Source organism: Centroberyx gerrardi, chromosome 22 (genome assembly GCF_048128805.1).
Source record: "Centroberyx gerrardi isolate f3 chromosome 22, fCenGer3.hap1.cur.20231027, whole genome shotgun sequence".
NCBI classification, from domain to species: domain Eukaryota; kingdom Metazoa; phylum Chordata; class Actinopteri; order Beryciformes; family Berycidae; genus Centroberyx; species Centroberyx gerrardi.
The window spans coordinates 1,754,003-1,778,738 of NC_136018.1; the positions used below are offsets into that span (position 1 = coordinate 1,754,003).

A 24,736-nucleotide genomic window follows, 5' to 3' on the forward strand; every position below is an offset into this window, starting at 1 on the left:
TCTGTTCTGACAGATTGTGGGCGGGGCCAGAGGCTCTGATTGGTTCTATGTAGCGGTCTGCAGCTACAAAGATTTAAACCTGAAAGTCGTGTATTTTTGCTGCTTCTGTGTTGCCTTTCATAAAGTTATGATCTCAGCACCGACTCGACGATGGCTCAGCTGTTCTCCAAGCTTCGTCATCATGAAACTAAATCGCCTCAGAAAGGAAACGAGGAAGGAGAAATCTGATTGGCTGTTGACGGATGATGACGGTGACAAGTTTCCTGGTCGCTCAGCTCTGGAGGAGGAAGAGCCTGATCATGTTTCTTGTTGATCCTGTTGCTCACAGTCTGAACTCTCAGTAAAGTGTCACATGGTCTCACGGCGAGGCGGACTGACCCTGGCTTCAGACCAAAGCTAGCCGGACTAGCCAGTTATGCTAGCTTTCACAGCGTTCCTACCAGAAACCACATGAATCTGTCGTGAAGTCTGGAACTGTCAAGATGATTGCAATCATGCACTGAATTCAAATCATTGGGAGTCTAAATGTTACGTTTCTAATTAAATTACACAACCTTGAGTATCTTTATGAATGTACAGATGTATGTAACGAGTCTCAGTATAATGAACCTTTAACACATCACTTCTGACAACTGTTCTCCATCTGAAGGCTTCTGTATAATTATGTAACTCCGGGCCAACGGAGGGATTATCAGACAAAATCATCAAATATCCAAAGGAAAAAAGGTCTGGAAAAATGTCATGTTTTGAGTGGAAGACTATTCAGCTCATAACTGTAGAGAACGTTATCATGTTGTCACTCCTGTACCATAACATGATGTTAACATGATGTACCATAACATGATGCTAACATGATGTTAACATGATGTACCATAACATGATGTTAACATCATGTACCATAACATGATGTTAACATGATGCTAACATGATGTACCATAACATGATGCTAACATGATGTTAACATGATGTACCATAACATGATGTTAACATCATGTACCATAACATGATGTTAACATGATGCTAACATGATGTACCATAACATGATGCTAACATGATGTTAACATGATGTTAACATGATGTACCATAACATGATGTTAACATGATGTTAACATGATGTACCATAACATGATGTTAACATCCATGTACCATAACATGATGTTAACATGATCCATGTACCATAACATGATGTTAACATGATGTTAACATGATGTACCATAACATGATGTTAACATGATGCTAACATGATGTACCATAACATGATGCTAACATGATGTTAACATGATGTACCATAACATGATGTTAACATGATGTTAACATGATGTACCATAACATGATGTTAACATGATGTTAACATGATGTACCATAACATGATGTTAACATCATGTACCATAACATGATGTTAACATGATGTTAACATGATGTACCATAACATGATGTTAACATGATGTACCATAACATGATGCTAACATGATGCTAACATGATGTACCGTAACATGATGCTAACATGATGTACCATAACATGATGTTAACATGATGCTAACATGATGTACCATAACATGATGCTAACATGATGTTAACATGATGTACCATAACATGATGTTAACATGATGTTAACATGATGTACCATAACATGATGTTAACATGATGTTAACATGATGTACCATAACATGATGTTAACATCATGTACCATAACATGATGTTAACATGATGTTAACATGATGTACCATAACATGATGTTAACATGATGTACCATAACATGATGCTAACATGATGCTAACATGATGTACCGTAACATGATGCTAACATGATGTACCATAACATGATGTTAACATGATGTTAACATGATGTACCATAACATGATGCTAACATGATGTTAACATGATGTACCATAACATGATGCTAACATGATGTTAACATGATGTACCATAACATGATGTTAACATGATGTACCATAACATGATGTTAACATGATGTACCATAACATGATGCTAACATGATGTTAACATGATGTACCATAACATGATGTTAACATGATGTACCATAACATGATGTTAACATGATGTACCATAACATGATGCTAACATGATGTTAACATGATGTACCATAACATGATGCTAACATGATGCTAACATGATGTACCATAACATGATGTTAACATGATGTACCATAACATGATGCTAACATGATGTTAACATGATGTACCATAACATGATGCTAACATGATGTACCATAACATGATGCTAACATGATGCTAACATGATGTACCGTAACATGATGTTCATGTTAGCTCGTCTGTGTTCTGTACATATGAGGTGAATGGCTCAGTGTGAGGTTGACAGTAAATATAATGTTGTGTCATTTTGTATGATAAAGAATGAATTATTGTATAACTAACAGTCACCACTGCTTAATCTATGTTTTTATTCAAATGCCACTGAACTGCATTAAATGACATGGAAATGTATGTTTTTAATACGGTGAATTGATAATTGAATATAAAATAAATGTGATGTCTATGAATGACATTTTGTACAGCTAACTCGAGGAAAGTGATTTATTACAGCTGGCTCCCTCCTGTATTTAAAGGGACATTTCACTTACTACATATTGATCTTCCTCTGAGCTTCTGATCAGTTAACCGCAAATATTGGGTGCACCATGCTTTTATTTTGAAAAGTCAGTCAAACAATATTTTAAACACACATAAATCCCAGCAATACGACTTTAATTAGACTTTTCAGGAACTAGCGATGACAGCCAAAGACAACAGACAGTAAGGCTCTGGACTTTGAACTTGTCAGAGTTGAAGATTAACCTAACGTTCAGTCTGGTCTGTAAAAGTTTATCATGTCTCTTTATTGCTTAGTTTTACATATATAAGCTCGTCCACACTGGCATTATAACTGAATGTGAATAACGAGCACTTGATAACCCCGTGTTGTGAATTTCTTCTTCACTTCTGGCTTTAGTGGCACACAGTCTGAATCCAGTTCCACTACCAGTCACCAGGCTGAACCCACCTGACTGAATGTTCTGTGTTTCATTCTCTTAAAGTATTTTGATCTAAAGGCTTCTGCTTAAATGCTGGAAATTAGTTTCTTAGACAAATATAAATAGTGAAGTTGATCCTATGTATGAATTTCTTTCCAAAGCCTTTGTCTTTCCATCAAGGCAAAGAATCTAAAATATAAGATAGTTTTGTAGTTTTTATATTCTTCTAAAATGTGGGAAATAGTAAAAAAATAAAGAAAAATGCGTGTGTCCAAACTTTTGACCGGTAGAGTACATCCAGCATGCACCGGGGGAACGTAAACGAGACGTAGACGCTGGTATTCTCTGTTCTCTCTTCTAAAATATGAAAAGTGAATGTGATCCAGGTTGTGATCTCAGGTTGTTGATGAACTGAACCGGATAAACCAGTTACACTCAATGTTTACAGTTGGGTTTGGCTTTCTCAGATCTGCCTGAATGTTTCCCAGTTTTGAGGAGTTACTTTCCAAATGTGTTTTGAAAGTAATTAAAAACAATGTTTACTATTTTGAAACATATTGATCCTTAATGATGCTACATGTAGGTAACGTAGTTCACAGAGCAAAATCGTATTTTCCTTATCTTTTTTTATTTTTTTTAAATCTTTTACTCTTTGAAACATTTTTTTTTATTTTACACTTTATAATATGTTTTATTTAATACTTTCAAATATTTTTGGGGGTAAAAAAAAGGCAGCAGTGCAGCATGGTGAGTAGAGAAACTGTCCATCTAGAGGATCCAGGTTCAGGTTCGAACCTCCACCCTGCTGAAGTGTGTTGACCAACACACTGACTCCTACCAGCTCCAGACCCTGACCTCTGACCTCTGACCCCTGACCCCTGACCTCTCTGTGGAGGGGTTGGTGGATCGAAAATAAGAATTTCCCTGCAGGAATCAAAAGTGCAACATCATTCTTATTCTATTAGAGGCTACTGATCACCTGTTTAAAATTGTATTAGTAGCTCAGTTCGTTGAATATCTCAAATTTAGTTATGTCAAAATCCTTAGAAGTTGAAGTCAGATATATAGAACAGAATTTCTTGAGACAAGCGATGTTTGTCCGTGCACCAATATATTTACACTACCAGTCAAAAGTTTGGACACACCACATTTTTCTTTATTCTTACTATTTTCCACATTTTAGAATAACAGTAAAGACATCAAAACTATGAAATAACACAAATGGAATTATGCAGCGACCAAAAAAGTGTTAAACAAATCAAATCTATCTTATATTTTAGATTCTTTAAAGTAGCCGCCCTTTGCCTTGATGGAAAGGCAAAGACTTTTTTCAAGCATTTAAGCAGAAGCCTTTAGATCAAAATGGCTTTAAGAGAATGAGAAACACAGAACATTCAGTCAGGTGTCCAGACTGCTGACTGGAGGTGTATTTTCTTAAAGATGTCTTGAAATAAGCTTGCAGACTCTGGAAAAGCCTGCTGTTCACAACAGCAACACAAACCTGTTCTCCAGTGTTTCTCCATGCACATGCTTTATTTTTGCATGCTTTATGTTTTTCTAAGTGTTCATGTTCACCCTGATCCCCCGGAGAGATTTCTCCTGCACAACCAGAAATGCTGCTCTGTAGATCTTATTTTTCATCTTCTACATTCTTCTGCAGGAGGAGATTTTCTGTGGAGGGAGGAGGGATTTCATTTCAAAGCAGCATTTTGTTTCCAAACCAGTTTGCTAGACCCGCCTCAACATGCCCTTATCGCATGCTCATGTTTGCATATGAAATGGGAGGAGTGAACTTTAGCAGAAGAGCGAACATGTAATCTCCTTTGTGTGACTTTGCAGGAAACAGCTGAGCGAGGAAGAGAAACAACACAAACCAGTAAGTGAACAGAGAGCAGAGTGTTTTAAATGTAAAAAGATCATAACTAGGGTTTAGATTCCATACCAACAGAAATGCTACACATATATGTTGTTATTATTCTTATTAAATCCACGTCTGTAATGTAGAATCCTGTTGTTGGGTCAGGAGAGAAACAATGAAGTCATTTTGCTCCGTTTCCTGCAGTTTCCTCCCTTTAGCAAGCAGAAAGAAACCTGAAACAGCTTCGTTCAGCCTGTTTCTGCCTGTTTTAAAGCTGTTTTCAAGCTGTTTTCTGCCTGTTTTCAAGCTGTTTTCTGCCTGTTTTCAAGCTGTTTTCAAGCTGTGTGTTCAGCAAGTTCACGAAGGTTCAGTTTGGCTCGGACTTCCTGTGCTCAGTCTCTGTTTTTAATGTTGTCAGCAGTGACCTGAGAGGCGGTCTGCAGACGGAGGAGACATTACCTCTCTGTAACTCTAGCTGATCTTATGTAGCCTCTGGTAAACAGGATCAGCTTGGCGGGGCTTGTGTCTGTCTGCGGACGTTGACATGAAAGAGCAGGAATGTTTCTGTGGTTTAGTTCTGGCTCAGTTGTTCAGAGTGTGGTTTTGTAGGGTTAGGGTTAGGGTTCAGAGTGTTGTTTTGTAGGGTTAGGGTTAGGGTTCAGAGTGTGGTTTTGTAGGGTTAGGGTTAGGGTTCAGAGTGTTGTTTTGTAGGGTTAGGGTTAGGGTTCAGAGTGTGGTTTTGTGCAAGCAGGTAATATTTACAAAAGTCTGCAGCGGGCAAACAGGCGGGAAGCTGTCAGTCTGCTGCAGGAACTAACTGCACACACATTCAAAAGCAAACATTTAGTGTTATTATTACTATTATTATTATTATTATTATTATTTACAACACTATGTCTATTGAATGCATTCTTTCCGCTGAAGATTCTATTCCAACTTTTTAATGGTCAGGTATGTGCAGATATACTCAACTTTTTGATACTATTATTATTATTAGTAGTAGTATTAGTAGTAGTAGTAGTAGTAGTAGTATTACAGTTTACAATTTCCCATTTGGCAGACGCTTTTATCCAAAGCGACGTACATATGAGATTATGTGAGTATTAAATATGAGTATTAAAACTATGGACTTTGAACACATCTACACACATTCAGCTAAGAGATTTCAACTTTACTCCTTTCCAACTTTAAAATGGTCAGAATGGAGATGTGCAGATATATTCAACTTTTGGATACTATTGTTATTATTGTTGTTATTATTATTAGTATTATTATTGTCAGTGTTTTTGCCATGCGCAGTGCTTAGGTGAATTACGGTATAGTGGAACATGAGCCACAAGGTTTCAGTTTTGTCACGTGATTGGAAAGAATCTGAGCAGACTTTCTTGTTGCCATGTTGCTTGAATATCAGGAAAATGGGCTTGTTTTTTTGTCGTTTTTTCGCAGAAAGTCGCTTGAAAACATCGACATGATTTAGTCCTTGTTCTCAAAACGCTTTCCTTCTTAAAGCTTGTCTGCGTCCGGCCGCCGTACCGCACAGAAACAACGACTGTGAGATGCGTTGTCAGTGATGAGCTGTCAATCATTCCCACGTGCCGCCCCAGCTGCGCTACCTGACCAATCAACGGTCTGTTTCTCCCCCCTCTCGCTCGAGCACAGCTGCCCAGCTGCCTCGCCCTGTAACCGTAACCGCTCTCTCGCGCTTCCTCTCTCGCGCTTCCTCTCTCGCGCTTCCTCGCGCTCCCTCCCTCCCGTCACATGGAGAAACTTCCTTCTTCTCTCTGTCGATTTTTGTTTTTTTTCACATTCAAATCTGCTTTATTGGCATATTGCCAAAGCAACATAAAATGAAAAAGTCAAATACTGTAACAAGTCATTTACAAATAATGGATAATAGGTAAATAGTTAATTCAATTCAATTTCAAAAGCAATTCAATAGACTGACTCACAACTGAGGTCCATGTAGAACAGTTTTAACACACACAGCTGTCTGTTTTCTACTGTAGAGGACCAGTTGTGATGGGCAGGTGCAGTCAATCTTAATTTTTTCATCTATTATTATTATCCCCCCCCCCCCCCCCCCCCCCCTTTTTTTATTAAGGTTTTCTGCAATTACAAAAAAGTCTGCAAAAGTCTTACGCACATGTAAAAAAAAATTCTGTAAAGCGAAGATGCTTTCAAAAATAATGAAATGAAAAGTTTCTAAATATAAAAAAATACTATGAGCAGTCTGCTGACACACTGATGCAGAAAACAAATAAACATCTAAGACGGAATTTATATAAAAATCTAGGGTGCCTAAGACTTTTGCACAGTACTGTACATTCAAATATTAAATATAATATACTATATATATAATATACAAAAATTACATATAAAAATGATAGTGTGTGGGCCCATAAAAATGTAGTAGCCTATGCAACTCAAAAATGTCCAATATAGGGCACACATACATTATAATGATTAACAATAACAAAGGAAGAACACAAAACAGAACACTGTTGGTCTTCAGAGCAGGATATAAAAATATAAATACAAATATCTACTATTTATTTAAAAAAAAAAATCGAATATTTTTTTTAGCAGCATGTGATGAGTGAAGACCACATGAGTGAACATGAAGAAGGGTGAAAATGACTTAAAAAATGCAGAAATAACCTGCCTGAATAAATCAAAGGAATAAAAATGTCCACTGTCTGTACATGTCCTTCACTGTATTATCCAGTAAGTGATTCATGATTCATCACACAGAATAAGACAACGTGGCAGCTTGATTTGGGTTTCAATTAGATTATAGGTCTTTTTTTTTTTCGTGAGTTTGATTTGCTTGTTTCTCCCCGAGATCTGGCAACCCTGCTTCCTGCTGCGAGTCCACCAGGTCAAAGGCAAAAAGACAGAAAGAACAGGACTAAAATAATAAGAGTAAATATAATAGGAAAGACTTTTTGTATAATGCCTTCGAGTGTATTTCCCCATGTGATATGAATCATACATCATCATCATGAATCATTGAGGGAAGTAGTCATTTCATGGGTGTGACTGTACAGACAGGGAAAGAGAAAGAAACTAATTCAGTCCGACGGCGACAAGAGACCAAGAGAAACACCAACGGTAAAGATTTTATACCAATTTATAAAAGTACAGCGTGTTTTTCATCTGTTGGAGCTGGTACCAGCTGTTATAACCGTGCTGACTGTGGTTAGAGACGGCTGTTATCGGTCTTAAAACGAACCGTTAGAAGGAGGAGAAACGCCATTTTACTTCAGTCAACAATAAAAGATATATAGCCTATCTACTTGGTTTCTTGTAGCTTTAAGCACATTGTGTGGCGGTTACACTGGTCCTGTCGTCGGGCGGCAGGCGATCCGTCTGGTCAGTCAGTTAGTTAGTTACTCAGTTAGTTAGTTAGTCAGTTAGTTAGTTAGTTAGTTAGTCAGTCAGTTAGTTAGTTAGTTAGTTAGTCAGTTAGTTAGTCAGTCAGTCAGTCAGTTAGTTAGTTAGTTAGTTAGTTAGTCAGTCAGTCAGTTAGTCAGTCAGTTAGTCAGTTAGTTAGTCAGTTAGTTAGTTAGTTAGTTAGTCAGTTAGTTAGTCAGTTAGTTAGTTAGTTAGTTAGTTAGTCAGTTAGTTAGTTAGTCAGTCAGTTAGTCAGTTAGTTAGTCAGTTAGTTAGTTAGTTGGTTAGTCAGTTAGTTAGTTAGTCAGTCAGTTAGTTAGTTAGTTAGTTAGTCAGTTAGTTAGTTAGTCAGTCAGTTAGTTAGTTAGTCAGTTAGTTAGTTAGTTAGTCAGTCAGTTAGTTAGTCAGTTAGTCAGTCAGTTAGTTAGTCAGTTAGTTAGTTAGTCAGTTAGTCAGTTAGTTAGTTAGTCAGTTAGTTAGTCAGTTAGTTAGTCAGTTAGTTAGTTAGTCAGTTAGTTAGTCAGTTAGTCAGTTAGTTAGTTAGTTACCGGTAGTTAGTCAGTTAGTTAGTTAGTCAGTTAGTTAGTCAGTTAGTCAGTTAGTTAGTTAGTTACCGGTAGTTAGTCAGTTAGTTAGTTAGTCAGTTAGTTAGTTAGTCAGTTAGTTAGTCAGTTAGTTAGTCAGTTAGTCAGTTAGTTAGTTAGTCAGTTAGTCAGTTAGTCAGTTAGTTAGTCAGTTAGTTAGTCAGTTAGTTAGTTAGTCAGTTAGTCAGTTAGTTAGTCAGTTAGTTAGTTACCGGTAGTTAGTCAGTTAGTTAGTTAGTCAGTTAGTTAGTCAGTTAGTTAGTCAGTTAGTCAGTTAGTTAGTTAGTTACCGGTAGTTAGTCAGTTAGTTAGTTAGTCAGTTAGTTAGTTAGTCAGTTAGTTAGTCAGTTAGTCAGTTAGTTAGTTAGTTAGTTAGTCAGTTAGTCAGTTAGTTAGTTAGTTAGTTAGTCAGTTAGTCAGTTAGTTAGTTAGTTAGTCAGTTAGTTAGTCAGTTAGTTAGTTAGTTAGTTAGTTACCGGTAGTTAGTCAGTTAGTCAGTTAGTTAGTTAGTTAGTTAGTCAGTTAGTTAGTCAGTTAGTTAGTCAGTTAGTTAGTTAGTTAGTTAGTTACCGGTAGTTAGTCAGTTAGTCAGTTAGTTAGTCTTCAAGAAACAGGACTGTCCTTTCTTTGATGTTAAGAAGTTTGTTAAAAGTGTCAAAAACAAGCAAAGCAATATCTGACCAAAGATAGAAACAAAGAAAACATTTGGGAAATCAATGAAAAGATGTTTCTTCTTCGATTTTACATAAATTAAAAATGTGGTGAGAAAACTTTGGACCAATACTTTCAGCCGATTCCAACTTTAAAATGTTCAGAAGATGAGTGGATGTATTCGACTTTTTGATATTATTATTATTATTATTATTGTTATCATTATTATAATTGTATTTATTTATATATATTTTTTCTTAAAGGCTAAAAGACTCCTTTCCAACTTTAAACTGGTTCAGTACTTTAGGAGATGTGCAGATGTATTCAACTTCTTCATCCTCTATACTTTTTGAAGATATTATTATTGTATATATATGTAATTATCTTATTTTACCTTTTGTTGCTGGGACAAAAAGTACAACTGAACCTTTATTTCCTGAGTGTGCTGAATCCAGATTTCCACACTTGAATTAGCTGTGTCACCATCTGCTGGACAAATGACGTTACACCATGTTGTTCAGCCCAAAAGGACGAGTGAACTAAATGAAAAAGTGTATATTGGCAGTTTGTAAGTTATTTTATTCACTTATCTGCACAAGTATACAATGCATAAGAACTTAAAGACAAAATTCAAAGTCACGTTGGATGGCAAAATCAGTCTGATTCTGGATTGTAGAAAAGGATATTCGAATATCTGGATAATTCTGATCCAGATTAAAAGTTTTGACAAAGAAAACATCATTGGAAGTGGATTTCTAGCTCCTTCATCCCCCAAAGAACTCACTGCTTCCCTCTTGAAGAATGGCACAATATCTGCGTATCTATCACTCACACATTCTGCCATATTTACAGTGCTGATCTTTTCTCCAGGTTGGTGTGAGCGTTAAGAATGAGTGTGTGTGTTGAGACAGAGGAGCGGCCTCCTCCCAGCGGTCCCTCTGAGACGAGTCACGACTCGACGTTGGAACCGATGACTTTCATCAAGGAACCCGAACCATCAAGGTAACGACACCGAGATAAATTCCTGTGTGTTTATTGCACTTCATCAATTCTGGGGATGTTGGATAGAAATTATATTTGTATATTTCATGTAGTGCTGTTGTCAGGTAAGAACTTCTCCAAAATGTCTACCTTTAAGGACCCAAGAAAAACAGCCTTATTTTTCACTTCTCTAATTGGTTTTGAAAAGGTTTCATAAACCCAAGGGTTATATCATTTTCTCAAACCAAGTAATCCTTCAATTGACGTTAGAATCCCAAACTTGTTGTGAGGTTTTCACCTGACAGCGATGATGTTCTGGCTGGCTGTTTCTACCTGTAAATGTTCTAACAAATCCTGACAGTTAAAGAAATAAAGTGAACTTCCCAGCTCATTATGATTGTGACTGCTCACTTGTGTTTTAACAGAATCTATCAGCAGAGCAGAGCAGAGTCTCCAGCACCCAGCTGTCTGTCTGTGAAGAGTCACGACTCCATGTTGAACCCTCTGAATTTCAGCAGTGAACCAAAACCATCAAGGTAACGTCACCAACATAAATTCCTGTGTGTTTATTGTACTTCATGATTAATATGAAAACGAAAACTTTATTGTCCACAATGTGGGAATTTGTCTTTGGCTTCACCACAAATAACAAGACAAGACAAGACAGTACAGACCCTTTAAACAACATAGACAATAAAAAAAAAAAAAAGAAACAGTTACACAGTACGGCGCAGGCGTGGCTTTGGCTATCCCACCTCAACAAAATTGCAAGGACATTTATGTAAATCCCAAGTCCCAGGTCCTTGAAACAAAATTTCTAATTTAATGATCCGAATTGGGGAGGGAGGGGGTATAAAGGGATGCTGATCAATTTAGGGATGTTGGTTATTATTATTTTTATATATTTCATGTGTTTTGGTGGACTTGTAGTCCCTTCAATTGACTTTAGAACATTAAATTAACCAAAATTGGAGTTACAAGGTCTTCACCCGACAGCGATGATATTTTGGTGGCTGGTACCACCTGTAAATGTTCTAACAAAACCTGACAGTTAAAGAAATAAAGTGAAATTCCCAGCTCATTATGATTGTGACTGCTAACTTGTGTTTTAACAGAATCTATCAGCAGAGCAGAGCAGAGTCTCCAGCACCCAGCTGTCTGTCTGTGAAGAGTCACGACTCCATGTTGAACCCTCTGAATTTCAGCAATGAACCAAAACCATCAAGGTAACATCAAGATAAATTAATGTTTGTAGAGGCTTTGCAGTTACGTCCCAAATCTCCCAGCAAACACATCTGACTCCATGATGGAGGAACATGTAGAACTGTGTGTTAGTTAATAAAGTGTAAATCTGTATCAAGCAGCTAGAAGCAGAGAGCAGCTGAGTCAGCTTGTTGTGGTGTGGCTGTAGATCCATTCAGTAACGTTCTCAGTAAAAGTGAATAGTGTGATAAGGTGGATTTGGTTACTGTGACACAGTAAACTGTCTTGTCTTTAGCCCTAGTCTCTACTCCAAAACACTCTGAGTTGTAGCTTGAGAAGAGTCAGCTCAGTTAACCTGAACAAACTGTTAGCTAGCTAACTAGCCGGCAAACACACCGATGTTAATGTGAACATGCTGTTAACACATCACAAATCTCCCAGCTGGCGCCATCATGGAGGTCTGAGTGAAGACGTGGTGTCCAGACCCAGATACTTCTGGATTCCTCCTGTCTTCAAGACCCAGAGACCAGAGTCTCCAACACCCAGCTGTCTGTCTATGAAGAGTCACGACTCCATGTTGAACCCTCTGAATTTCAGCAATGAACCCAAACCATCAAAGTAATGTCACCAAGATAAATTCCTATGTGTTTTCTGCACTTGATAATTAAAATGATGCTGATCAATTCCAAGGATGTTGGATAGAATTCTGTTTATGTGTTTCATATGTTTTGTCAGGCTGGTAGTACCTGTAAATGTCACAGATCTTGACAGTTAAAGTGAAATTCCCAGCTCATGATGATTGCGACTGCTAACTTGTGTTTTAACTGCACACTGGTCCTTCCAGAGACTATCAGCAGAGCAGAGCAGAGTCTCCAGCACCCAGCTTTCTGTCTATGAAGAGCGACGACTCGATGTTGAACCCTCTGAATTTCAAGAAAGAACCAAAACCATCAAGGCCCTCCATGAGAAATCGTTGGAGACAACTGCTCTACGAGAAAAGGCTAGAAACATTTTGTGTTTCCGTTGTCGCTGAACCCAATTTGTAAACTCTGCTGTAAACATGACCCATTACAGCAATAATCCACAGTCAGGATGCATCTTTTACCAGTCAGATAGCTGAAATTACCTGTTGTATATTTGAACAGTGATGTCTTACATTGGAATCTGGTGCTGTGTAACCGCACTGCTGTGAAAACCTTTGCGGTAAACAAACGTGAACAGTTTGAAGAAGGACTAACTGTGTTTCTCACCACAGGAGTGTTAGTGGTGTTGTGACTGAGGATCCGTCCTGTAGCCTGCTGGGTGGCGAGGATCATTCGAATCCAGGTTCTACCGCCCATGGTCAAGGTTTCGACCGACTGTACACCCCCTGGGCTGGTCTAGATCTGGATGTCTGGGAGTTTGACTTTGACCTTGGGAGTCAAATCCACATTGAACGAAGTAAAACTAACATTTGGTACTCCAAACACCATATTTGGGTATTTGCTATCAATAATGGATGTTTAACATTGATAAATATTTTGTATTCCCTTCCAGTGGATTACAGTCTAAAGGAAGATTTAAAGAAACATAGGATCACTCTGAGACTTGAACAGATGTTGGAAGGCGACGCTGAAACAGGAAGTGGAGCGCACTTCAACAGCATCTACACCGAGCTGTACATCACCGAGGGAGAGAGTGAAGGGGTTAATACCCAACACGAGGTGTGGCAGCTTGAGACAGCATCCAAGATGGACGCCTTCCACGACACGCCAATCAACTGCAACGATATCTTTAACCCCTTACCTGGTGATCAGAGACGGATGAGAGCAGTACTGACGATGGGTATTGCTGGTATTGGAAAAACGTTCTCCGTGCAGAAGTTCGCTCTGGACTGGACAGAGGGCTTGGCAAACCAAGACGTGAATCTCATGATCCTGCTTTCGTTCCGGGAGCTGAACTTGATCAAAGACGAGCAGTTCAGTTTACTGGACCTTATAAAGCTTTTCCATCCAATGTTAGAGAGGGTCACAGCAGAGAAGCTCGCTGCCTGTAAAGTTGTTTTCATCTTGGATGGGCTGGATGAGAGCAGATTTTTATTGGATTTCCTGCACAGTGAGGTCATATCTGATGTCACTCAAAAATCATCGGTGGATGTGCTGCTGACAAACCTCATCAAGGGGAATCTGCTGCCCTCGGCTCTCCTCTGGATAACCTCCAGACCTGCTGCAGCCAATCAGATCCCTCCTGAGTATATTAACAGGGTAACAGAGGTGCGAGGGTTCACTGACCCGCAGAAGGAGGAGTACATCAGGAAGAGATTCAGAGATGAGATGCTGGCCAGCAGAATCATCTCGCACATCAAGACAACGAGGAGCCTCCACATCATGTGCCACATCCCAGTCTTCTGCTGGATGACTGCCACCGTTCTGGAGCACATGTTGAGTACAGATGAGACAGGAGAGATGCCCAAGACCCTGACTGAGATGTACGCTCACTTCCTGCTGGTTCAGACTAAAAGGAAGAAGAAGAAGTATCACAAGAGACATGAAATGAGTCAACAGGAGCTGCTGGAGACTGAGAGGGAAGTTCTCCTGAAGCTAGGCAAGCTGGCGTTTGAACATCTGGAGAAAGGAAACCTCATGTTTTATGAAGAAGACCTGGAACAGTGTGGTCTTGATGTGAGGGAAGCTGCGCTGTACTCGGGAGTCTGCACCAAGATCTTTAAACGAGAGTGCGTGCTCTTCCAGAAAACGGTCTACTGCTTTGTTCATCTGAGCGTTCAGGAATTCCTCGCCGCCGTCTACGCTTACCACTGTTACACAAGTGGGAACATGGGAGTCTTAGGGCACTTCCTTGTGGATGAATGTGGAGAGGAGTTCCATGACAACGCATCCCTCGATGATTTTCTGGACAGAGTCATGAACCAAGCCGTACAAAGTAAGAACGGCCACCTGGACCTCTTTGTCCGATTCCTTCACGGCCTCGCGCTGTCGTCCAATCGGAGTCTCTTAGGAGGCCTGCTGGGTCGGACCGAGAGCAGTTCAGAGAGCATCCAGAGAGCCATCAGCAACCTGAAGGAGCTGTACACAGGTATCATCTCACCTGACAGATGCATCAATATCTTCCACTGTCTGATGGAGATGAACGAGCACTCGGTGCATCAGGAGATCCTGGAGTACCTGAGGTCGGAGGACAGGTCAGAGAAGGAACTGTCTGACATCCACTGCTCCGCTCTGGCCTACATGCTGCAGGTTTCAGAGGAGGTTCTGGACGTGCTGGACCTGAAAACGTACAACACATCCCGGGCTGGTCGCTTCAGACTGATGCCAGCTGTGAGGAACTGCAGAACGGCTCGGTTAGTAGTGACATCAATGTTAGCGTCAATGCTAAGAGTGAGACAAACCCAAAGAGCTGCATGAGCTAAGAAGGGAACTGTATCATATCAACAGACGTCACTTTTATCTAGTTTATGTAATCCAGCATTGCATCACTTAGGATTTACAGCGTTGGAAATTTAAAAGATAAATGTGCTTTTTCTGCCACATCTGCTAAAATATGGAGTAAACCAACAACCATATAACAATTACAAAATCACTTCTTAAAGCTACAGTTTGGGCTCATGTGGCCCCTCTAGCGGCTGCGCAAGAGGAATTACAAAAGCCCTGCTGGCTAGCTAGCATGCTGACCGCTAACTAGCATGGTAATGACATCTAAACCAGTGGTTCTCAACGTGGGGTCCGGGGACCACCAGGGGTCCTTGAGGAGGTTCCAGGGGGTCCCCAGAAAATGGATGAATTGTTAAACTTAACCATTATTTAATTTACAAGAAGTTAACACAGTTATAGAATGTAGAAGAATGACTAGTTTGGTCATAGTTTCATTGTTATCTCTCTACCTACAATACAGAATTCTGGACAAAATCATATCTAACAAGAAAAATATTCTCAGATTTGGGTCCGAGAGACAAAATCTCATCAAATGGGGGTCCGTGGCTCTAATGTGGACTGAATTTGCCGTCCTTGGTATGAAAAAGGTTGAGAATCACTGATCTAAAATATAGTTACTAGTATAGCAAGACTGTAGCTAGCTATTACGATGCTAGTTAGCATCAACATGCTAGCTAGCCAGCAAGGCTAGCTTTTGCTAAAAACAAACTGTTCTGGGCGTATATTTTTGTACTTGCTCTTGCACAGCAGCAAGACTGAGCAACAAATTACAGATTGTAGCTTTTACAACCTTTACATTGCATTGCTTTTATATACCTAGTTTCTCTTATTTTCTCTCCATAATGCCCTTTGTTTTGATTAATGAGTAATGCTTATATTATGGTCGGGTTTTTATTTTGTAAATAGATAAGTTGGAGAATAATTTAAATGACTTATACAACAACAACATCTATTACAGCTAAGGTTTTTCTGCGTAAACGGGGTTTCCTGTGCTTGTGGCTGGCTTCGTTTAGATAATTAGTCCTATTAATAACATTTAATGTGTGATCTCAGGCTTGCTGACTGTGGGCTCTCAGAAACAGACTGTGAAGTCTTAGCCTCGGCTCTGAGCTGCAGCCCGTCCCATCTGAGAGAGCTGGACCTGAGCAGCAACGAGCTGCAGGACTCAGGAGTGAAGCTGCTGTCTGCCGGACTGAGGAGTCCAAACTGCAGACTGGAGACTCTGAGGTGAAGATCCTTTTCTCTCACACTTTGAATGAAACGTGCATCTAACCGTGCAACAATACTGGTGAACATCAGTACTACTGAACATACTGTGCTTTACTAAATCTCGTCAGCAATCATTTTTTAAGAGGAGGCTTCAGTTTTGTCAAATGGCGGACAGTTGTAGATCAAAACTCTTTATCTGGTCTACCTTGCACCTACACTTTCTGTCTGATCTATCCTGTACTCTCTGTTCACAGACTTGCCGGTTGTGGACTGACAGCGTCATGCAGCAGCAGTCTGGCCTCGGCTCTGAGCTGCACCCCGTCCCATCTGAGACAGCTGGACCTGAGCAACAATGACCTGCAGGATTCAGGAGTGAAGCTGCTGTTTACCGGACTGAGGAGTCCAAACGGTGGACTGGAGACTCTGAGGTCAGCAGTATTTTGCTTGGTGTTGATCGTGCGTTGAGACTGCGGTAACACTTTTGTCTGCATGTGGCGGATTCATGCTCTAGAAAGAGGCGGTCTGTCTGAGGGAAAAGCGCGTTCACCATTTCTTTTTGGCCAGTTCAGTATGTTTTTTATGATTTGCTGCACACATTTTTTTTCCTAATTGTTTGCCATTTTCCACTGAACCCAATTCCTATTTTTGGGTTGATTGGCCGTGAAATTGGCCATGAAATTTGAAAGGGTGGATTCCCAAACCATCCAATTCATTTTGATGGCTAGTTCTGAATGCAGCCTGGGATGACATGACATGACATGACAGTGGTTATAATAATAATTTAATAAGGTTTGGTGTTTTGTTCTTTATTCAGACTGAGTTACTGCAGGTTGTCGGAGACATGCTGTGAAGTTTTAGCCTCGGCTCTGAGCTGCAGCCTGTCCCATCTGAGGCAGCTGGACCTGAGCAACAACAAGCTGCAGGACTCAGGAGTGAAGCTGCTGTCTGCCGGACTGAGGAGTCCAAACTGCAGACTGGAGACTCTGAGGTGAGAATCTTCTGTCTCATATCTGGACATCTGGTTGAACATAAACAGCAGTTTGTCAAAGTAATAATCTGTGACATTTTCATACAAATAAATGTCTGTTGTGCTCCTCTCTCAGATACGTCATTTGGTAAAAAAAAAAAACACCCCCAGTATAAAGTTAGATTTGGGACGCCCCGCCCTGTTCCTCTTCTTACCAACCCAGACCGACCACAAACTCCCCTCCTCTCCCCACTGTCTTGCATTTTTCAAAATCACACAGTAGGCGGAGAGAAGCTCAAACTGGGTGCAGCATTACTGTTTAAATAAAGTGTATCATGTGTTCTTGTCATGTGTTTCCCTGCAGGCTGTCAGGCTGTCTGCTCACAGAGGAAGGCTGTTCTTCTCTGGCCTCGGCTCTGAGCTGCAACCCCTCCCATCTGAGAGAGCTGGACCTGAGCTACAATCATCCAGGAGCCTCAGGAGTGAAGCTGCTCTCTGCTGGACTGGAGGATCCACGCTGGAGACTGGACTCTCTCAGGTCAGTTAGAGGCTTGGATCAGAACGTGTTGACGAGGTCCGCTGGTTCATCCCAGGTGCGCCGAGCGCAACGCGACTCTCAAACACCTAAGATCTCTGTACCACATCCGTTAAACCACCTTGTTTCCTGTAGTTACTTGTCTAGTTGTCTCTAGTTGTGTCTAGTCTTGTCTAGTCTCTCTAGTCCATCTCCGTCAGATTAAAACCTAGCGGCGAACACAGAGACGACTAACCCGACCAAAACATGGTTTTCCAGCTCAGTTTCTTATTGAATTTATACTGTAGAGTCTGTTTCTTCTTGTTTCTATCAAGTAGCTCCGTTATGAGCAAAGCTTCCTGTTCTTCTGCCTCGCCGCCATGTTGGATCAGTGTGGAGAATTTGGAGGAGAAAGTTATTTTTGGGAGAGTAAATTATAAAGCCAAAAATTATTTCTTCTTTGAGGCCATGATGGTTAGTGTGGTGTTTTGTAGTTTCCGCTTCTTCGTCATAAGTTTTCAATGGCTGTTCACCGTCCTCAAAACTTTTTTTTTTTTTCAAACTTTTGTCTGGGACAGCTAAATCGGGCCTGAAGTCTTGTAGTGTTCACCGGGTTTTAATGGCGGACATTGTTGAGTCGACCTGTTGATGATTTGTTGTTTGTTGTGTTCGTCCCTACAGAGTGGATCATGGAGGAGAACACTGGATTAAACCTGACATCCTTAGAAGATGTGAGTATTGAGCTTTTTCTACTTTTCGCTAAAACAGATGCAGACCTACTTAACACACACACACACACACACACACACACACACACACACACACATACACACACACACACACACACACTAGCCTGCTGCATCTACAGTATGTGCTTCACTTTATCTACTAAACTGAAGCACATACTATATTCTAGGAATGTAACAATAAATTCAGCTGACTGTTCAGTTTGATACACAATATTTTGAGCAAAATATGAATGAATAAAATTATGACTGAAAAAATCCCTTTTTATTTCTGAGGGAAAATAAAAACTAAAGTGCAAACCATAAACTCAAGTCACATGACTTGGACTCGAGTCACAGTTTTAACTGTTTGAGACTGACGACTTGAAAAGGTTTCTAAAGTCTTGACTTGACTTGGGTTCTGGTGACTTGGGACTTGACTCTGACTTGTACTTTGATGACTTGAAAAGGTTTCTAAAGTCTTGACTTGAGATCTTGTGTTTGTGTAAATGACTTAGATTGAAAGTGATGAGATTTGTTCCAGCGGACGACTGAATTTAAATTCTGTTTTCTGAATTTGTATGGAATGATTGAATTTATTGAAGTTGAAACTGATTATAGAAATCAAACTCATGATGCTCTTACCAAGTTTTTATCCTATTAAAACCATATTGCATTGAAAAGTCCTAGATATTTAGTTTTCTTTAAGATATTAAATTGATACTGGACTCTTGATTTGTTCTGACTTGACTTGAGTTCTACATTTAGACTTGAGACTTGACTTTAATGACTTGGACTTGACTTGGTAATCTACATTTAGACTTGGGACTTGACTTTAATGACTTGGACTTGACTTGATAATCTACATTTAGACTTGGGACTTGACTTGAGACTTGTGCCTCTAGACTTGAGACTGACTTGGGACTCGAGCGAAGTGGACTTGCTCACTCCTCTCCCTAGTAGATTCCCATACAGCTGTGAAGTGCCGCAGTGTGTCAGTAACGGTGATTCCTCATGTCACGTGTCTCTCTCTCAGATGGCTGTGACCTCACTCTGGACCCCAACACGGCGCACAGAGAGCTGCGTCTGTCCGAGGACAACAGGAGGGTGATGTGGCTGTGGGAGGAGCAGCCGCACCCCGCCCACCCGGACCGGTTCGACCGCAGCGTCCAGGTCCTGTGCAGAGAGGGCCTGACCGGGCGCCGCTACTGGGAGGTGGAGTGGAGCGGACTGGTTCGCGTGGCGGTAGCGTACGGAGGAACCGGCAGGAAGGGAAAAGGCGGCGACTCCAGGCTCGGATTCAACGACAAGTCCTGGACTCTGGAGTGCCACGGAGACAGATACATCGCCTGGCACGGAGGGAGGGACGCCGCCGTCCCCGTCCCGTCCTCCGGATCCAACCGAGTGGGAGTGTATCTGGACTGGCCCGCCGGCACTCTGTCCTTCTACAGAGTCTCCTCCGACACACGCAGCCTCCTCTACACCTTCTGCGGCACCTTCACCGAGCCTCTCTACGCCGGGTTCGGGTTCGGGGTTTATTGGGGATCCTCGGCGTCCCTTCGTCCAGCCGCCTTTGATGTCCCAGAGTCTCCGGGACGACCGCCGCCGCGAATGGCCCGCTCGAGGACACGAAGGATTGTTAAAAGACACTTGAGCAGAGCACGTATTGTAGCGGCTCCCCAGCTCCCTGCAGACCTTCTGGTTAACCGCTAGGCTCATTAACCCTGTCACTCATTAGCTGCTAGGGAGGACCGTCTCTATAGGAGCCGGGGTCTGTATGCTCATTCTTTTACGCCTGCATGTGTAACATTTTTTGTAATCCACATTGCTCACTGCGTGAGGGAGATCCTGCGTGAGGGAGATCCTGCGTGAGGGAGATCCTGCGTGAGGGAGATACAGCGTGAGGGAGATCCAGCGTGAGGGAGATCCAGCGTGAGGGAGATCCAGCGTGAGGGAGATCCAGCGTGAGGGAGATCCAGCGTGCGCTCGTACACCAGGCAGGACGGTACGGGACGGGGTCCTCGCTGAAACCTGCGGACTAATCTCATCTAGCCACACCTCCGTCTCAAGCTCTCAGAGGTCTGGAGAACTTCTTGTTAGAAAATGTTGGATAGGGAGACCTTGTGGAGCCAGAGGAGCCATTCGATTGGCTCCCAGTTTGAAGACACACGACCCGGAAAGAAACAAGTTTCCTTTGTTAGTTTAGAGAGAGACAGAGAGAGAGACAGAGAGAGAGAGAGAGAGACAGAGAGAGAGACAGAGACAAAGAGAGAGAGACAAAGAGAGACAGAGAGAGAGAGAGACAGAGAGAGAGACAGACAGAGAGAGAGAGACAAAGAGAGAGAGACAAAGAGAGACAGAGACAAAGAGAGAGAGACAGACAGAGAGAGAGAGACAGAGAGAGAGAGAGACAGAGAGAGACAGAGACAAAGAGAGAGAGAGAGAGATTGTAGTAGTGAGTGAAACTGCGTTCACTTTATATATTCCACCAGTGAAACCAGGAGCTGTGGAAGCTCAGTGTTGTTGGAACTAAGAGGATCGCTGAACAAAATATTGTATTCATGCGTTGACTTCCAGGTGTGTGGACGTCTGCAGGTAATCTCACGCTCACTAACATGACAGGACAGACTACATGAGCAGCGAGAGCCACCGTGACTGAACGGACAGAGAGAAGAGAAACTCAAACCGCGGCAACAGGAAGCAGCAGCAGGATAACAGGGTCGTGCGGGGGGGAAGTGGAGGCTTTTGTTTCGGCACAAAAAGAGGAATCTGACAGCAGAGCAGGAGGAAGCAGCAGGTTTCACAGCAGTTTCAGTGGATGAAGCGAAATGAAGCAGGTGAGAGGTGAAACTGTAGAGGAAGAGGCTGAGATGGAGAGTTGAAGATGTGGATTTATTTTTTTTTATACTTTAAAGTTAATTGGCTAAAAATTCTGACGGTCATTGGTTGAATTTGGTCATTCCTAATCATATTTTTCTTGCAGTCGGTGGTCTTGGAGTGCATCCATCTGCCAATAAGTTGTCAATCAGTCTCTTAAATTTCCACCAGCGAGCCCCACATTGCATTTCTTCTCTGCAAATCTTCAAATCGATGAAACATACATATCTACAAGGGAATGAATCCTTGTTTTTATATCATGACAAATGTAGGAGATAAAATAATTTGAAACTTTCTTCATCCTCATGGGGAAATGAGGTCATTACAGCAGGCAAAATAATAGGATTCTGCAGAGAAAAAGTCAAATAAAATCCAAAGAAAGCAGTAAAAACAGTAAAATGTAATAAATGTAAAGCAGTAAAATAGAATGAAAGCAATTGTGGGGTTATATAAATGTATGCTGGTGCCAATTTAAAGACATGTTCAGTAAACTATTGGTTGGAAATATGGGGGAGGAGTATGGATTACTAATGTACAGATTACATCACAGTTACATACAGATGCTACTAGCAGTTACGATTGCTTTCTTAAATATGGACTAATATATGTATTATATACAGTACTGTGCAAAAGTCTTAGGCACATGTAAAAGAAAAAAGTAAAGCGAAGATGCTTTCAAAAATAATTAAATGAAAAGTTTCTAAATATCACAAAATGTGCTATAAAGAGAAGTCAACTGACACTAATGCAGAAAAAAATGCATAAACATCTAAGACACAATTTATATAAAAACTCTTGGGTGCCTTTTGCACAGTACTGTATATAAATGAAAGTATATATAATGTAAAAGATCAGTATGTGTACTGTATGAAACAGTGATATGTATATGTGCATCATGCTGACATTAACAAGTCTACATGTAGATGTGTAGGACGAGTCGTGGCGTGGAGCCTAGCTTTACAGAAACTACACTTTACAGCTGCTGAGAGCAAATGTACAGAATGAACTGTTTAAACCGTCTGGTGTCACCAAACTCAGTGAAATGAGCTCGAGTCTGAAAATACAAACAAAGAGAGAGAGAAATGAAGAATATGAAGAAGTGCGTCGTCAGTCTGCTCTGTCACTCTGCTGTCAGAACAGGGAACAGGTTGTGTCGCCTCGTGCAGAGAATGTGCAGAAATGTTTTCCAGAGAGAAACGTGTGCAGCGAGCGACGGCACATGTGCACCAGAGTCCAGATGTTCGGGTCACTTCCTGCTCCGGCTGCCTGCCCGCTCACTTCTTCATGCAGTTGCTGATCTTTCTGGAAATGCATCTATCTGCCAAATAAGCTGTCAGTCTGTCCATCCAGAGTGATGCTTGGATTGTTTTGTTTTTTTGTTTCTCTAACTTTTCAAATCGATAAAACTTTTTTTTTTTGAAAGTATATGTGCACAATTACTAAGGAGTGAATCCTTATTTTAAAATCATAAATCCACTTCATTCAAGGAGGAGAGATGTAGAAGAACAGGAGGAAACCTGTTAAAGGGTCTTGAGATAATTAAGATGGATTGTGCAAAAGGGTTTTGACTTCGTTGTTTTTTTTATGTTACAAGTTCATTTTAAAAAGGTCAGCAAGCACTTTAAAAATATTGACATTTAAATAGACCAAGCATGTTAACACTTCTAATCAAGAATAATCAACTTGTGATACAACTTCAGATTGATTTATTTCTGAAGGTCACATTTAAGCACGTTTGTTTGGATCACCACTGTGATTAAAACTAAAAAATCGTTTTGCACATTATATGATCACAGTAACGAGGTGTTTTATATATGTATCTTGTAATAAGTATGTAGCTCATTTGTAACTCCATATTTTTCTAAATGACAATAAATGGACTAAAATATGAATTAGTGTAAGTCTTTATTTTACTCAATTTTTATTTTATGGTTTTGTGGTATTATTTCTTTCTAATTTGATTGTTCTGTACGTCATTAAACTGCTGATGACGTCCCAGTTTCCCTCAAGGATTAATAAACTAATCTATCTGTCTATATACTTGGATTAATTACTTTGGAGTAATTTACCCATGATGCACTGACTTTTACATTTTTTTTCCCACCATTCTTTGTGGTACAGCCTAATTGTACCAGTCTGTATTTTTTCTCTTTCTGTTATTTTTCATTCAGTCATACAGTATTATGTACGTCTTTGTTTTATATAATGTGACGTTATGCTTTGACCCCAGAAATAATAAACAATAAACTGAATTTTCTGTTCCTTGGTCTTTAAAACACTGACAGACACATGGAAATGCATTCATTACATTATTACGAAATAACAACACCCATGTCAATTTAGATTTTTAACGCCCATGAAGAGTCTAAAGCCAGCGATGTGTTTCCACAGTCGGTGTTCTGCTGCAGGTTTCAACTCAGTGTTTTAAATAATACATGAAAAAGCTCAGAGACAAACTGCTGCATCACTTTAAATAACTAAATCCCCGAGGGAAAGTGTGCAGATCGGTTCTTGTTATGAAATACAATTCAAAAATGATACTCTTCAAAAACAATGAAGGTACAAGAGTGTGTTCCTGTTTGGTGCCAGCGGCCAGGAAGCGACATATCCCATGCATATTCCTCCAACTTCTGTTTGAGAAATAGCAGTTTAAACTATTTTAGCATAATATACTTATGATGTGCACCTTTATAAATTTATAAATCAAAAGTGTGCACCAGAGAAGACTGTGTGTACAAGATAATGCTTTATTTTTGTCGTATACCCCACAATCTGTTTGTGTCGGTTTGGTTCTTTTAGCCCAATGGGGTTAAGAAATTATTGTATTTATAAAAATGCTTAAACTTAGCATAAATGACTTTAAATTTATAAAGGTGCACATCAGAAGTAGAATATTGTGCTAAAATAGTTACTTGGCTAGCCCACTATTATAGAAATTGCAATTATTTATTCTGCTTCTTCTTATTATTATTCCACAAAGAAAATGTCTCCCCCAAAGTTGGCTCGCTGTCTCCTCACACACCGTCGGCTCTAGAAACTGTTCAAGTTGCATCTTGTAGAATAATGTTACAGATTCATGCTTTCATTCAACTTTTTGATCCCACTTTTACTTTTTGCGCTATTTACTTTAAATCGCAAATTAAAACCACATACACAATCATTGATGCAATGTTCAGAGAGCAGTGGAGCAGGTGCCCCCCCCCCCCCCACCCCACCCCCACCACCACACACCCCACACACACACACACACACACACACTGCAGCCATAGCTATAGCCACACACACCCCAACCGCCCAGACACACACATTCACACTGCAGCTACCCGTACACACGCACACACACACACACACACAC

General features: G+C 40.5%; 3 protein-coding genes across 4 annotated transcripts in view; all 3 read left to right on the forward strand.

Moving 5' to 3' along the window:
- rmc1 (regulator of MON1-CCZ1) overlaps positions 1 to 825 on the forward strand; it is a 23,079-nt gene extending 22,254 nt beyond the window's left edge. The window contains exon 15 of the mRNA XM_078291519.1: positions 1 to 825. This exon is cut by the window's left edge and continues 327 nt beyond it. The gene's annotated coding sequence lies outside the window, so the exon portion shown is untranslated.
- Positions 826 to 10,386: 9,561 nt separating this feature from the next.
- On the forward strand, positions 10,387 to 12,707 carry LOC139931435 (uncharacterized). Its single transcript, XM_078291520.1, has 5 exons — positions 10,387 to 10,479; positions 10,884 to 10,994; positions 11,574 to 11,684; positions 12,103 to 12,279; positions 12,506 to 12,707. Exons 1-5 carry the CDS (start codon positions 10,448 to 10,450, stop codon positions 12,705 to 12,707), a joined length of 633 nt encoding a protein of 210 aa, XP_078147646.1. The 5' UTR covers positions 10,387 to 10,447.
- A 192-nt stretch (positions 12,708 to 12,899) lies between these two features.
- On the forward strand, positions 12,900 to 23,605 carry LOC139931434 (protein NLRC3-like). 2 transcript variants are annotated; one of them, XM_071924936.2, is made up of 8 exons: positions 12,900 to 13,101; positions 13,198 to 14,998; positions 16,143 to 16,316; positions 16,553 to 16,726; positions 17,113 to 17,286; positions 17,630 to 17,803; positions 18,461 to 18,510; positions 19,541 to 23,605. In XM_071924936.2, coding segments are annotated over exons 1-8 (3,225 nt in total). In that variant the 5' UTR covers positions 12,900 to 13,100; the 3' UTR covers positions 20,218 to 23,605. The 2 variants fall into 2 exon arrangements, with proteins under 2 accessions (XP_071781037.2, XP_078147496.1); XM_078291370.1 differs by lacking the exons at positions 16,553 to 16,726; positions 17,113 to 17,286.
- The last annotated feature ends 1,131 nt before the right edge of the window (positions 23,606 to 24,736 follow it).